We start from the raw sequence: 16,107 nt of genomic DNA, 5'->3' as shown, positions 1-16,107 counted from the left end.
AACCTCTCCCCATTTGACAAGGAAGTTTTTGTCAACTTTCACTCCTTCTGATGATGTCTTGCTTTGTTTCAATTGAAATCACCTTTGTTTTTTAGAAGCCATGATTTACACAACACTTGAATAAATGTAAATACTCTGCACTGAGGTGATGTACGTAATAAAGAAGAGAGCAAGCTGAGGAAGAGAGCAAGCTGAATCCCAACAGGAGCTCTGTACTTCAGATATACTAATAATATATTATAAAAATAGCAGATTGTCATTGGCAATGGCAAAAGAGTGGAAACATCATTCGCACTTGTTTGCCTCATGTAACTGCAGAACGGAAAGTCCGTTATTCGCAGCGTCCGTTATTCGAGGCGTACATTATATGAGGCACCACTGTATTACAAAATAACGATTTATAAACACACTAATTGTTAATGAAACTAATTTATGTATTTTGATCTTTGCTACATTTAAAACTACGCAAAATTTAATGGAACAGCAAATTTCTTCAAATTACTTAACTAACCAAATATTTTAATCTGTTTGTAAAAACTATCACCTATTTTGACATATTCTGTTCTTGTGGTTATTAAATTAGTAAAAATTTTATAAACTATTTCTTTATTACAGGCACTCCTATCAGTATTCTGAAACAAATATACTCATGTTTGTGTTAATTAAATGGCATTTCTTTACCCACTGATGATCTTAATATAAGTTTAAGGGAGGCAGCTTCATCAATAATATCCCTGGGTCACAGGAATATAAATGATGCCATTGCAGAACAGAATGTAAGTATTGTTTTGCTAATAAAATATTCCATGCTAGTTTGAGTTGCAACAATAAAAAAAATCTTTATTTTCAACATTTTTATTTAAAGTTAAATTAGTGTTATATAATCTTGTATTAACGGTACCCAGATAAAGTGGTATAATTTTGCAAATATCCTCCAAATTCACAACATATCTTGTGTGAAACTGAAAATTTATGTTAATGATCCAGTCAATAATGTTCTTACCTTACAATATTGTGAGAACATTATAAAACAGCCATTAACATTAATGACTAGTTAAAATTGTTGCCTTTAACATAGAAAATCATATGGTCAAGTATTTTTTACAACAAAGATAAAGAAAGAATTTGTGGATTTCTTTATGTATATAAGCCTTTTATATATAATTTATATAATGATCAAAAAGAATAGTGATGTAACCAAATATCATCATAAAGGAAACACTGGAAATAGACTTAAATTTTTCTAGTCTATTTTCAGTGTTTTCTTTACAATGATATTTGGTTACATCACTATTCTTTTAATATTTTATATAAACGTCATCATCTCAGGGTTCCAACAAATTCAAAGTTTAAATCTAACAAATGGTTCTTTCTATTCTTATCCATAATATATCAGTGAATATGAGAAGTGATTTATCCATAATATATCAGTGAATATGAGAAGTGATTTATTCAAATTATTTTTGTAAAAAAATTGCAACATTTATACAGTATTTTTCAAATTTGCTTCAAAAGTTTATGTACTTCTATAATTTATAAGCACTTTCACTTGAATTAAAAGATTACTGATACAGGTATTTAGATTTGAAAAAATAAATTGGGCTTTTTATCTAAAATACTGCAAAAGACAATTTATATGATAATAAATTTAAAAATTTTGACATCTAAAACTTTTAATTTAAATTTGATATGGATTTACATTTTGAGATATGATTTTAGGTAGATATTTTTGTGTGTATACAATTTTGAACTAATAATTTTTCAATACAGTTCAATTTATTCCAACAATACAGGTGAATAATATTTGCATATTTCACAGATTTTCATTTCACTGAAATTTCTTTATTAGAGAATCTGAAAGTAATAAATATTTTGTTAGAAATTTTTAAAACAAATTTCTATGTAAATAATGTAAAACTTAAAATACATCTTTAAATTGCTTGTCCAAGCAAGAACTATAATACGGTAGTTGAAACTTTAAGTAATATTATTGTTAAGTTTCAAAAATGCAGGAATCTAAATATTCATTTAATATTTGAATAGTTGAAACTTTACTCCATATACAAAAAGTTTTTAAAATGTAGTTAGATTAAATTTTATTCATATTTACATGCTCAGAAAATTAATCACGGGTCTGTTTCATCATCAAAAACATAAGTCAAAATTTGATATGCTATAAAATCAATGATTATCAAATTTGCACAAACAAATGTCTGTGTAATGTGAGCTATGTCAAAAATGTTTTGTTAATATTATTTTATTTTGTTTTCTATTAAAATTATGACAATTTTGAATTGCAAAAGATATTTTCTTTACTTCTATAATTGTTACAAATTTCTTTCTTGTTTTTAATATTATTTACTAGATCTTACATGTCAATTTTAAGAGTCATAGCATTGAAGTAAATTTATTTTCTTGAATATAAGTCAATTGAAACTCAAAAATAATTATATTTTATAAATTGTTCTAAGAAAATTTTGAATTAAAATGTGGTTGATGTAGAAATGCACATTTCGTCAATAAAGAAATAGTGCCTAGAGCTACAGATGTAAAGGTATAAATTATTACATTAACTTTTATAAATTATTGTAAAAGTAATCTACTAAACTTGAGTTAAATTTCTTTTTTTTCTATGCCAAAAAAATAAACCAACGAATATTTAAGAGTTTAAATTTCTTCTATGTTTTTCCTTTCTATTTACAATTTTGTATAGTTTAAGCAAGTCCCTGAAGATCTGCAGAAATTTATTTATAAAAATTTTGAAAATTTTTATTAGTCAAGAATATATAGGAGAAATGACTATCAGGCTTTTGATCATCAGAATTTTTATCAGATCCTAGTATTCATTATATTCCTCATTTTCTGATTTCTAACCATTTAACTGTATTTAGTTCTTATCATATCTATTCTCTCTTTTTGCACAAAATAGTGTATTATATTTTACAATACAAATTCCTGCAATCAATCAACATTTTCTTTTGGGTTGATGACTATAATTAATGATTAGTAAATTTATTGAATATGAAATTTTAACATAATCCAAATCAAAAATTTAACTTAAGCTAAAAGTATAATTTAGCATTGATCTTTTTAATTGAAAACATTTTGCATTACAAATAAAACTTTTTTTTTCAGATTTTAAGAATGTTATTTGACCTATGCTTATTCAGTAAACCTTTAAAATTTCATATTCAATTGTATGTAAAATGATATCTAATATTATATTTTAATAAAAAAAAGATAATAAATTTAGGAGAAAACTTAAAAATATCTTATTAAAGAATTACAGAAAATATATTTACATCAGTTACAACACCAGCTGCGATTGTAGTTCCTCCACATCTTAACATAAATCTTCCCAATTCTCGTAGATCCTTATATAATTCTAAACAGACTGGCCGATTTACCTCTAATTCAATTATAGCACTACTGTTTTTTGTTAAACATCTTAAAAAATAAATAATAATAAGTTATGTATTAAAATTTGTTTACTAAATTTATGGTAAAATTTTTTATATGCAAATCAAACTGTTTCAGACCTTGGTTTCTTTTTCACAACTTGGCCTGTGCTTTTATGTAACTGAGAAATCAGTTTTTTCACAACTGCTTGTTCACTCATGCTTTGATAATGAAGAATGACAGGAAACCCTTTAGTGATTGGAATTTCTATTCCAAAAACCACAATTCGAGCTTGAAATCTAGTTGTTACTTGAATTGGATTATTTGGATCACAAGCAATACTTCCAATTGTTATTTTATTCATATCTGCTCCCAAAAGAGAAAGTCCTACATGATCACCTGCAAATGCTTGAAGTACAGAATTTTCTTCTATGCTAATCCCTGAAAAATAAGATGATAATGTTTATTTATTGTAATAGAAATATAGTTTTTAAACATTATTACTTTAAAAGATATAATTAACTCCGAATATAATAAGATAAACCACAGAAATGGATTTAATGCTGAAAAATATATTCTACTACAAAAAATTGATACATCTTAAAGCCAGCTTACAATAATAATCAAATTCTATATGTGAAATAAATAATAATAAAAAAAAATTGCAACATCACAGCACAATATGAGAATCTGAAGTTAAGAGATTCATTTTAACAAATTTGTTAAAATATTTTTTGATAGAAATTTTATCAATCTAAAAATTAAGTAAAAGAAAACTTCCTTTTTCTGTGGAATGAGGACATTTTAGTTCAAGTAGATGTCTCATTCTCTATCCATGGGACTGCATGACTTCTGGCACATGTTGGAAGTGTGATGGGATTTTCTAATACTTCTATTGGATAGAATTCAGTATAAAAGATGAGAGATCACTTTCCAACATACTCTTGCTAAAGCTTATGCCCAATGCTCTCATCCCTCTCCAGTTATCCAGCTCTATCTCAAAAGGTTCTTGCATTTTATTTGTGCACTCAACTTGACTCCATCATCAACTGAAAATGTTGGCATTGATCCACAAATCATAGATAATATAATTTTGTTATGTAAACTGTCTGTTGTCAGGATAGATTTAATAGGTTAGGATTTATAGTCCTCCTTTATGTGAGTATTGGAATTAATCAGTTTTGTTCTTAATACAGTATTTGTATCTCCATTTAATATATATATATGTGATAAATATAGTTTGTATAACAAATATATAGATATACTAGCAAATGAGCCTGACATTGCTCAGGCAAAAAATAACAACAAAGATTAAGATTATCAGATTATTTCATACTTCTAACCCTTCTACTATATTATATTACAAGTTCGGACATGTGCACTGCATATCTCGCTGACCACACGATTGCACCGTGTGATTACCTATCTCGTATATGTACGCTTCTTGCCCCTCGCCACCTGTTGACACCAAAAATATAATGCTTACCTAGATGATATTTTTTAATTTATATGAATATTTAACGGAATAATACACAGCCTATGTCCACCCTGACAGTTAATTCTAAATATTGGTGAAAGAATTTTGGAAATCGGATGAGTAGTTTCAGAGATTACCTCTTACATCCAAACTTACAAACTTTACCTCTTTATAATATTAGTATAGATTCGTAATAGGCATTAATCAAATAATGACAAATTCCATCATCGGCCCGTGTAACTCACATCAATTAGCATTTAAACTAAACCCTCCTAAAATTCTGGTCAAGTTTCTAAATACTTTTCCATTCAGTAGATAGATAATTTAATTGCGAGTTAAAATGTGAAAGAAATTATAAGAGTTCTGACACCAGTTAGGATAAAGAAGGATTCCACAGATCTTCATTTCCTTGTCCATCCTTTATGTGGAATGGGGTTACCCCAGAGTNCAATTAAATTTGTTTTTACTCAATATCACAATCACAAACAAAATCACAATTTGTGGTATTTTATATTATATATTATTTTAATTAAATAATGTAATACTTTTATAAAAACTTACATTTTTATTTTAGGAATTCCAGAAATTATTAACTATGAATCCAAAACAATCTTTTTGCAATCAAGTCTAGGTACTTAAGTCTTAATTGCACAATTTTCAATCACAACTCACATAAGATGCAATACGTTCAGGAGACACTGATTTTAAATAGCTACGTTTGACTTTTTAAACACGTGCATAGTAAAGGATCGATAGGCGCGAGGCTCGATTGTATTTACACACGTCGACACTCGAGGGCATGGATGCATAAGCACGAGAACGCTCGTCCACACTTGTCGACTTAATCAACGATTCGGCATAATTTGGATACGTTTCAGCAATAATTATGAATATCACGTTTTTCTGTTAAATAAAAATTAATTATAAAAATTAAAAACCTAATTTTCGGGCCCTAGGCACGTGCCTAGGTTGCCTAGGCCTTAGTCCGCCCCTGCTCCTTAGGTACCGCTCTACTTTATTACGTACGTAAAAATATTCACGAGTCATCAGCTATTTTATAGAGGGATTACGTTTTTCTCTCAGCATCGGCATACGGGCTACATCGCATGCTTCAATTCTGCTCATTGAGGGAACTGAGTAAATTAAATAAACAATAATGTGATCCACATAAATGAATTTTAAAGAAATGAACAACTCTGAAAAACTTTGCATCATACTGATGTGCTGAAATTAATTTTTCTCATTGATTCATATATATTTTCAAAATACAGTGGTGCCTCGTATAACGTACTTAATCCGTTCCCGGTGCACGTCCATTAAGTGAAAAGTCCGTTATACGAAACACATTTTCCCATAGAAATACATGTTAAAACATATAATTCGTTCCGCAGCATAAAATAACCGTACTGTACCATAAAAAAATGAAAATGGAGCAGTCACCAATTATGCCGGGTAGTCAGATGTTGTGAGGAGGAGGTGGAGGAACACTTTCTTCACACATTCATACAGATACAGACTTTTTACACATTGCAGCAGGTCTCTTTTTATTGTTTTTTAATCGGAGTCAGATTCAGGAGAGGCTACCGGAGCTTGCAGGGTCAACTCCTCTTGTTCCATCCTTTGTTTTTTGGCAGCTGGCTTCTTGAAAAACATGTCCAAGGTGGTCTGTTTCTCTCTCTTCTTCAACACCTGTCGGAAATGACGGGCAAGGGTGTCATTGTAGAGATCATTGATCCTGTTGGCCTCAGCTCTGTTTGGATAATGAGTGTTGGTAAACTCCTGAACCTCTCCCCATTTGACAAGGAAGTTTTTGTCAACTTTCACTCCTTCTGATGATTTCTTGCTTTGTTTCAATTGAAATCACCTTTCTGTTTTTTTAGAAGCCATGATTTGCACAACACTTGAATAAATGTAAATACTCTGCACTGAGGTGATGTACGTAATAAAGAAGAGAGCAAGCTGAGGAAGAGAGCAAGCTGAATCCCAACAGGAGCTCTGTACTTCAGATATACTAATAATATATTATAAAAATAGCAGATTGTCATTGGCAATGGCAAAAGAGTGGAAACATCATTCGCACTTGTTTGCCTCATGTAACTGCAGAACGGAAAGTCCGTTATTCGCAGCGTCCGTTATTCGAGGCGTACATTATATGAGGCACCACTGTATTACAAAATAACGATTTATAAACACACTAATTGTTAATGAAACTAATTTATGTATTTTGATCTTTGCTACATTTAAAACTACGCAAAATTTAATGGAACAGCAAATTTCTTCAAATTACTTAACTAACCAAATATTTTAATCTGTTTGTAAAAACTATCACCTATTTTGACATATTCTGTTCTTGTGGTTATTAAATTAGTAAAAATTTTATAAACTATTTCTTTATTACAGGCACTCCTATCAGTATTCTGAAACAAATATACTCATGTTTGTGTTAATTAAATGGCATTTCTTTACCCACTGATGATCTTAATATAAGTTTAAGGGAGGCAGCTTCATCAATAATATCCCTGGGTCACAGGAATATAAATGATGCCATTGCAGAACAGAATGTAAGTATTGTTTTGCTAATAAAATATTCCATGCTAGTTTGAGTTGCAACAATAAAAAAAATCTTTATTTTCAACATTTTTATTTAAAGTTAAATTAGTGTTATATAATCTTGTATTAACGGTACCCAGATAAAGTGGTATAATTTTGCAAATATCCTCCAAATTCACAACATATCTTGTGTGAAACTGAAAATTTATGTTAATGATCCAGTCAATAATGTTCTTACCTTACAATATTGTGAGAACATTATAAAACAGCCATTAACATTAATGACTAGTTAAAATTGTTGCCTTTAACATAGAAAATCATATGGTCAAGTATTTTTTACAACAAAGATAAAGAAAGAATTTGTGGATTTCTTTATGTATATAAGCCTTTTATATATATTTTATATAATGATCAAAAAGAATAGTGATGTAACCAAATATCATCATAAAGGAAACACTGGAAATAGACTTAAATTTTTCTAGTCTATTTTCAGTGTTTTCTTTACAATGATATTTGGTTACATCACTATTCTTTTAATATTTTATATAAACGTCATCATCTCAGGGTTCCAACAAATTCAAAGTTTAAATCTAACAAATGGTTCTTTCTATTCTTATCCATAATATATCAGTGAATATGAGAAGTGATTTATTCAAATTATTTTTGTAAAAAAATTGCAACATTTATACAGTATTTTTCAAATTTGCTTCAAAAGTTTATGTACTTCTATAATTTATAAGCACTTTCACTTGAATTAAAAGATTACTGATACAGGTATTTAGATTTGAAAAAATAAATTGGGCTTTTTATCTAAAATACTGCAAAAGACAATTTATATGATAATAAATTTAAAAATTTTGACATCTAAAACTTTTAATTTAAATTTGATATGGATTTACATTTTGAGATATGATTTTAGGTAGATATTTTTGTGTGTATACAATTTTGAACTAATAATTTTTCAATACAGTTCAATTTATTCCAACAATACAGGTGAATAATATTTGCATATTTCACAGATTTTCATTTCACTGAAATTTCTTTATTAGAGAATCTGAAAGTAATAAATATTTTGGGTTAGAAATTTTTAAAACAAATTTCTATGTAAATAATGTAAAACTTAAAATACATCTTTAAATTGCTTGTCCAAGCAAGAACTATAATACGGTAGTTGAAACTTTAAGTAATATTATTGTTAAGTTTCAAAAATGCAGGAATCTAAATATTCATTTAATATTTGAATAGTTGAAACTTTACTCCATATACAAAAAGTTTTTAAAATGTAGTTAGATTAAATTTTATTCATATTTACATGCTCAGAAAATTAATCACGGGTCTGTTTCATCATCAAAAACATAAGTCAAAATTTGATATGCTATAAAATCAATGATTACCAAATTTGCACAAACAAATGTCTGTGTAATGTGAGCTATGTCAAAAATGTTTTGTTAATATTATTTTATTTTGTTTTCTATTAAAATTATGACAATTTTGAATTGCAAAAGATATTTTCTTTACTTCTATAATTGTTACAAATTTCTTTCTTGTTTTTAATATTATTTACTAGATCTTACATGTCAATTTTAAGAGTCATAGCATTGAAGTAAATTTATTTTCTTGAATATAAGTCAATTGAAACTCAAAAATAATTATATTTTATAAATTGTTCTAAGAAAATTTTGAATTAAAATGTGGTTGATGTAGAAATGCACATTTCGTCAATAAAGAAATAGTGCCTAGAGCTACAGATGTAAAGGTATAAATTATTACATTAACTTTTATAAATTATTGTAAAAGTAATCTACTAAACTTGAGTTAAATTTCTTTTTTTTCTATGCCAAAAAAATAAACCAACGAATATTTAAGAGTTTAAATTTCTTCTATGTTTTTCCTTTCTATTTACAATTTTGTATAGTTTAAGCAAGTCCCTGAAGATCTGCAGAAATTTATTTATAAAAATTTTGAAAATTTTTATTAGTCAAGAATATATAGGAGAAATGACTATCAGGCTTTTGATCATCAGAATTTTTATCAGATCCTAGTATTCATTATATTCCTCATTTTCTGATTTCTAACCATTTAACTGTATTTAGTTCTTATCATATCTATTCTCTCTTTTTGCACAAAATAGTGTATTATATTTTACAATACAAATTCCTGCAATCAATCAACATTTTCTTTTGGGTTGATGACTATAATTAATGATTAGTAAATTTATTGAATATGAAATTTTAACATAATCCAAATCAAAAATTTAACTTAAGCTAAAAGTATAATTTAGCATTGATCTTTTTAATTGAAAACATTTTGCATTACAAATAAAACTTTTTTTTTCAGATTTTAAGAATGTTATTTGACCTATGCTTATTCAGTAAACCTTTAAAATTTCATATTCAATTGTATGTAAAATGATATCTAATATTATATTTTAATAAAAAAAAGATAATAAATTTAGGAGAAAACTTAAAAATATCTTATTAAAGAATTACAGAAAATATATTTACATCAGTTACAACACCAGCTGCGATTGTAGTTCCTCCACATCTTAACATAAATCTTCCCAATTCTCGTAGATCCTTATATAATTCTAAACAGACTGGCCGATTTACCTCTAATTCAATTATAGCACTACTGTTTTTTGTTAAACATCTTAAAAAATAAATAATAATAAGTTATGTATTAAAATTTGTTTACTAAATTTATGGTAAAATTTTTTATATGCAAATCAAACTGTTTCAGACCTTGGTTTCTTTTTCACAACTTGGCCTGTGCTTTTATGTAACTGAGAAATCAGTTTTTTCACAACTGCTTGTTCACTCATGCTTTGATAATGAAGAATGACAGGAAACCCTTTAGTGATTGGAATTTCTATTCCAAAAACCACAATTCGAGCTTGAAATCTAGTTGTTACTTGAATTGGATTATTTGGATCACAAGCAATACTTCCAATTGTTATTTTATTCATATCTGCTCCCAAAAGAGAAAGTCCTACATGATCACCTGCAAATGCTTGAAGTACAGAATTTTCTTCTATGCTAATCCCTGAAAAATAAGATGATAATGTTTATTTATTGTAATAGAAATATAGTTTTTAAACATTATTACTTTAAAAGATATAATTAACTCCGAATATAATAAGATAAACCACAGAAATGGATTTAATGCTGAAAAATATATTCTACTACAAAAAATTGATACATCTTAAAGCCAGCTTACAATAATAATCAAATTCTATATGTGAAATAAATAATAATAAAAAAAAATTGCAACATCACAGCACAATATGAGAATCTGAAGTTAAGAGATTCATTTTAACAAATTTGTTAAAATATTTTTTGATAGAAATTTTATCAATCTAAAAATTAAGTAAAAGAAAACTTCCTTTTTCTGTGGAATGAGGACATTTTAGTTCAAGTAGATGTCTCATTCTCTATCCATGGGACTGCATGACTTCTGGCACATGTTGGAAGTGTGATGGGATTTTCTAATACTTCTATTGGATAGAATTCAGTATAAAAGATGAGAGATCACTTTCCAACATACTCTTGCTAAAGCTTATGCCCAATGCTCTCATCCCTCTCCAGTTATCCAGCTCTATCTCAAAAGGTTCTTGCATTTTATTTGTGCACTCAACTTGACTCCATCATCAACTGAAAATGTTGGCATTGATCCACAAATCATAGATAATATAATTTTGTTATGTAAACTGTCTGTTGTCAGGATAGATTTAATAGGTTAGGATTTATAGTCCTCCTTTATGTGAGTATTGGAATTAATCAGTTTTGTTCTTAATACAGTATTTGTATCTCCATTTAATATATATATATGTGATAAATATAGTTTGTATAACAAATATATAGATATACTAGCAAATGAGCCTGACATTGCTCAGGCAAAAAATAACAACAAAGATTAAGATTATCAGATTATTTCATACTTCTAACCCTTCTACTATATTATATTACAAGTTCGGACATGTGCACTGCATATCTCGCTGACCACACGATTGCACCGTGTGATTACCTATCTCGTATATGTACGCTTCTTGCCCCTCGCCACCTGTTGACACCAAAAATATAATGCTTACCTAGATGATATTTTTTAATTTATATGAATATTTAACGGAATAATACACAGCCTATGTCCACCCTGACAGTTAATTCTAAATATTGGTGAAAGAATTTTGGAAATCGGATGAGTAGTTTCAGAGATTACCTCTTACATCCAAACTTACAAACTTTACCTCTTTATAATATTAGTATAGATTCGTAATAGGCATTAATCAAATAATGACAAATTCCATCATCGGCCCGTGTAACTCACATCAATTAGCATTTAAACTAAACCCTCCTAAAATTCTGGTCAAGTTTCTAAATACTTTTCCATTCAGTAGATAGATAATTTAATTGCGAGTTAAAATGTGAAAGAAATTATAAGAGTTCTGACACCAGTTAGGATAAAGAAGGATTCCACAGATCTTCATTTCCTTGTCCATCCTTTATGTGGAATGGGGTTACCCCAGAGTCCCTGCTTTTTCACAACAAGGATACATTACTGAAGAACAGTTTTATCACGAATTTTACAAATAAATTATCAAATTCAGCCTTGCAAATAATGCAAATTGACCAATAAGACATAATTTTACAATTTGCTAATATGCAACATTTGTGATGAAAGTATTCTTCAATGATGTGTCCTTGTACTCTGATATAACAAATTTTAAACTTTTCACCAGAGATGCAGAATATGTCCAATCATACAAATGAGGTTCAGAAATTAAATCAGCCCCAGGAAAATTTGCTGTAAAAAAATATGGTAAGGCATCTCGGCTAAGCCTATAAAAATTGAGAAAATTCACCAAAATGCAAGGAAACTACATGTTTTAAGAGTGAAATAGGAATATGTTTACTTTGTTTCTGATCAGTTGTCATTTGCTGTATCACTGTCTACTTACATGATTATCTGCTTGCAGTAAGGATGAATCAGTCTTACCAAACCATAGTTTTGATTTTTACAAAACAACTGAAACCAAAACAGAGCTTTTAAAATAAAATAAAAAAGAAAATTCATTTTTATTTCAAAATTCTTTTCAACACTAATTAATGGGTGAAATTTCATGCCAACTTGAATTTAATAAAATATTTGCTCATTCCCACATGGAAAACATACAAATTAGCTAACATTTTTAAGTGTGATTTATTATTTAATTAGACAATTCAGAAAAATAGTGGTTTTATCATTTTATAAACTTCTTTTATTTAAAAAAATTCCCCAAATTTTCTGTCAGTCAATAAAAAATCCCCAATCTGTAAATGATGGGTGGCATCATGGCATTGCTAGATGTGTGGCTTAGGGTATTCCCATAGCACATAGGGTATTTCATGCAAAATGTCAAAATAACTTGACTAGGGCTTTTATCACTACTTGCAGCAGTGGTGGTGATAAAAATATAATACTGGGTATCACTAGTATTATATTTTTATCATCACTTTTGGCACTATGCAGCATGACTACTGTAGAGGGAGAAATAAAAATCATGATAACTAAACAAGTTTAATATATTTAACCAAAAACACAAATTGAAACAATTAGTAAGTTTAAGATTAGCCTAATAAATTTTTAATTTTTATTAAAATATTAACATAAGTTTTTATATAAATATTGTATTGTACTGTAAAATAGCATTTATAGAAAAACAATTCAGTTGTGAAAATAATCTGTTATTTTGCTTTGCACAGAATATTTCTGTATGCCATGTGTGCATATGTGTTTTCTAATTGCTTGAAAATAGCAAAAAATTAGGGTTGTTTTTCTGATGAAATCTCATTTTTTTTTCAATAATCTCTCCAAACCTGCTTGAATGAAATCAAGCTTTCAGTATACTAAATCTCCTCTTCACCCTTTCATATTCTAGTGAAATATCATCCAAATCTTTGCAATCCTCACTAACAGGCAATGCAGCATTAATTGCATAGTAAGACTATGTCCAGTTCACTGTTATAAGCAGTTGTCAATTTGCTTAAGTCCAAGCTTTCCTGCTGAACAGTCATTTGCTGTTGAGAATCCAGGAGCCTGCCCAATAGATATTCCAAACTATAGGGCAACTTGTCTTTAATTTCATTTTGATTTCAGTCTTTGTATGACATTAATTTTATCTTCTAAATTCAATTCTTTGCATTGAGCTATTTCTTGATATTCTAGGTGTACTCAGGTGTACTCTACTATAGACAATGATTATCATACAAGAAACATTTCAATAAAAGTGATGATACTGTCCACTGCTTGTCACTTGTAGCAAAAATTAATTGTGATGTAACAGCCTCATTTCTGCCTCTACACGTGAATGTTGAATCTGTAGAACTACAAATGTTTATAAACAATGTTCTTTTGAAAAGAGCAAACTTCTTTCATCAAAATTCATGTGGCACATGGAAAAACTCTGTAAAGTGTCATAGAGGACTTGTTGAATCTTGTGATGGTATGGCACATTCCTATCCAACAGTGGTTCAATGGTGTTTATCATCTGTGAAAGCTGTTCTGGTACCAAACAGCAGATAATCTTGTCATCCTGTTAGTGCTGTCAACTGCCAACCATTGACATCAAAGAAATATTCATTTCACTCATTAATTCTTTGAGCTTTCACCAATGATCTTTCTGCAGAATGCCTCCACTTGACAGACATGCTCTTGGTTGATAGCACTAACAGGATGACAGATCTGTTCTGACACTCAGTACTGGAACTGCCTTTACAACGAACACCACCAAATTATTATTGGATAAGGAAGTGCTGCATTATCACAAGTTTCAGAAAGTCTTCTGTGACACTTTACAGAATTCCTCCATGTGCCACTTGAATTTTGATGGTAGAAATTTGCTCCTTTAGTTAGAACATATTACTGACTGATGTTTGACTGACTGTTGCCATAATCTGTAGAACTGAAAAAAAGCTATTACATGCTGCACAATTCATTTTTTGCTACAAGTAGTAAGCAGTAGACATCATCCCATCGAGTAATCTTTTTTATTGAAATGATCTTCATACATTCACATGCTTTTTTCTTGTTCCACCTCTCCCTCCCCTGTTCAAAATGAGAACAATTTCAACCAATCAATTAAAGTATAAAAACCAACTAATAGATCATGAATGTGCCTAAAAATAAATCAGAAACACTTGACTACCATGCATTTGTAGAAGATATGTTTTTTATAACGTGTGTTCAGATTATGGAGCTGTAATATTAAAAAATCTGTTCAATATGTAAGGTGTCAAAGTAAAGAGATTCAAGCATATGCAAAACCTATGAAATTCAGTCAGCCAAAGAAAAGTGTTCAAAAACAGGTAGTCCACTGTATTATTATTTGCTATTACCTTTCACTGTGGCAGGTTCTCCCGCAGGCATAATCACTACTCGATCACCAGTTTGTACGTAACCGGCTTCGATACGTCCAGACACACTAAAACCCGATCCCATTCCTTTGTACACATCACCAACACTGAGACGAAAAGGTTTTCCAACTGGTCTCTCTGGAGTTTTAAACTTATCTGCAAAGAATTCAACATGTATTGGAATATGTCATAAAATTTCATCGAAGTTAGACTATATACATCTATTAGAATATTTTTTATCTATAANTTTTTTAAAATTTATTACGGCTAGTTCAATGAAAAAATTGAAATTATCAGAAACAGGCAGCAGCAGAGAATTTCAAACTTGATTGACCGATAGGTACGGTATGGTACGATACGATTAATAAGGACAGTACAGCTATTTGCTTTTTATGTTCAGGAGCAGTGGTTTGTAGATCATCATCAGTAAAGCGACATTATCAAACCAACCACAAATCTCTTCTCAATCGAAGTGAAGAAGAGCAAAAGGAGTGTTTTCAAAAATAAAAATGCCCAAGCTACGTCCTTAATGAGATACGAGTATATTGGAACTCAATCAAACACTACTGCTGCTAGTTATCAAGCTTCAAAAGCTATTTCTCAATACGGGAAAACTTTTACTGAAGGTCATTTTTTAAAGGAAGCTTGGTTGAAATGCGCACATTACTTATTGCAATGTGCCCTACTGGTTGCAATGTGCAAGATTTCGAAAATAAAGAAAAAATTATCTAAAGAATTAAAGATATACCATTAGCTAGGAATATGGTGAAAAAGAGAATTTTGGGAACGGCGGAAAATGGAAGCTTTCAACAACAAATAAAATTGTTTAATAAAATTTTTTTGTTTATTGAATTATAATAATTGTTTTTTGAGAGTGAAAGGAAAAGAAAAAACATAAAATAAAAAACAAAAAAGCAAAACAGAGAAAAATATAAGAATCATAATTTATGCTAGACAATTTCAGTTTGGCACGTTAATAATTTCATAAAGATTATTTATAAAATTTGTGGCACGGACAATGAAAAAGGTTCGCCATCCCTGTACTATACGATTAAAAAAATGAAAATGGAGCAGTCACCAATTATGCCGGGTAGTCAGATGCTGTNATTAATAAAATTGTTTAACAAAAAGTTTTCTTTCTTTGTTTATTGAATTATTCTCGAGAGTGAAAGGAAAAGAGAAAAAAAATCATAAAATAAAAAATAAAAAAAACTACAAAGAGAAAAATATAAGAATCATAATTTATGCTAGACAATTTCAGTTTGGCACGTTAATAATTTCATAAAGATTATT

At 29.0% G+C, this 16,107-nt stretch overlaps 3 protein-coding genes across 3 annotated transcripts in view; all 3 read right to left on the bottom strand.

Moving 5' to 3' along the window:
* Positions 1-1,386, bottom strand: part of LOC111614656 — an 8,413-nt gene extending 7,027 nt beyond the window's left edge. Inside the window, exon 1 of the mRNA XM_023356021.1 lies at positions 1,361-1,386. Coding sequence (XP_023211789.1) covers positions 1,361-1,386 — 26 coding nt within the window. The remainder of the gene's footprint in view (positions 1-1,360) is intronic.
* A 144-nt stretch (positions 1,387-1,530) lies between these two features.
* LOC111614648 (HBS1-like protein) lies at positions 1,531-3,862 on the bottom strand (the record flags this gene model as incomplete). Its single annotated transcript, XM_023356017.1, has 3 exons — positions 1,531-1,854; positions 3,303-3,447; positions 3,540-3,862. Coding segments are annotated over 3 exons (477 nt in total), but the record flags the coding sequence as incomplete, so codon positions are not given.
* A 4,096-nt stretch (positions 3,863-7,958) lies between these two features.
* On the bottom strand, positions 7,959-15,001 carry LOC111614637 (HBS1-like protein; the record flags this gene model as incomplete). The annotated part of the gene is made up of 4 exons (XM_023356007.1): positions 7,959-8,480; positions 9,931-10,075; positions 10,168-10,468; positions 14,797-15,001. Coding segments are annotated over 4 exons (660 nt in total), but the record flags the coding sequence as incomplete, so codon positions are not given.
* Between the last annotated feature and the right edge of the window lie 1,106 nt (positions 15,002-16,107).

The sequence above is a fragment of the Centruroides sculpturatus genome, unplaced genomic scaffold (assembly GCF_000671375.1).
Source record: "Centruroides sculpturatus isolate CEXI.00-Female unplaced genomic scaffold, Cexi_2.0 scaffold81, whole genome shotgun sequence".
Lineage (NCBI taxonomy): Eukaryota > Metazoa > Arthropoda > Arachnida > Scorpiones > Buthidae > Centruroides > Centruroides sculpturatus.
Note: the sequence above shows the minus strand (reverse complement) of the source record. Positions and strands in the feature narration are given on the sequence as shown.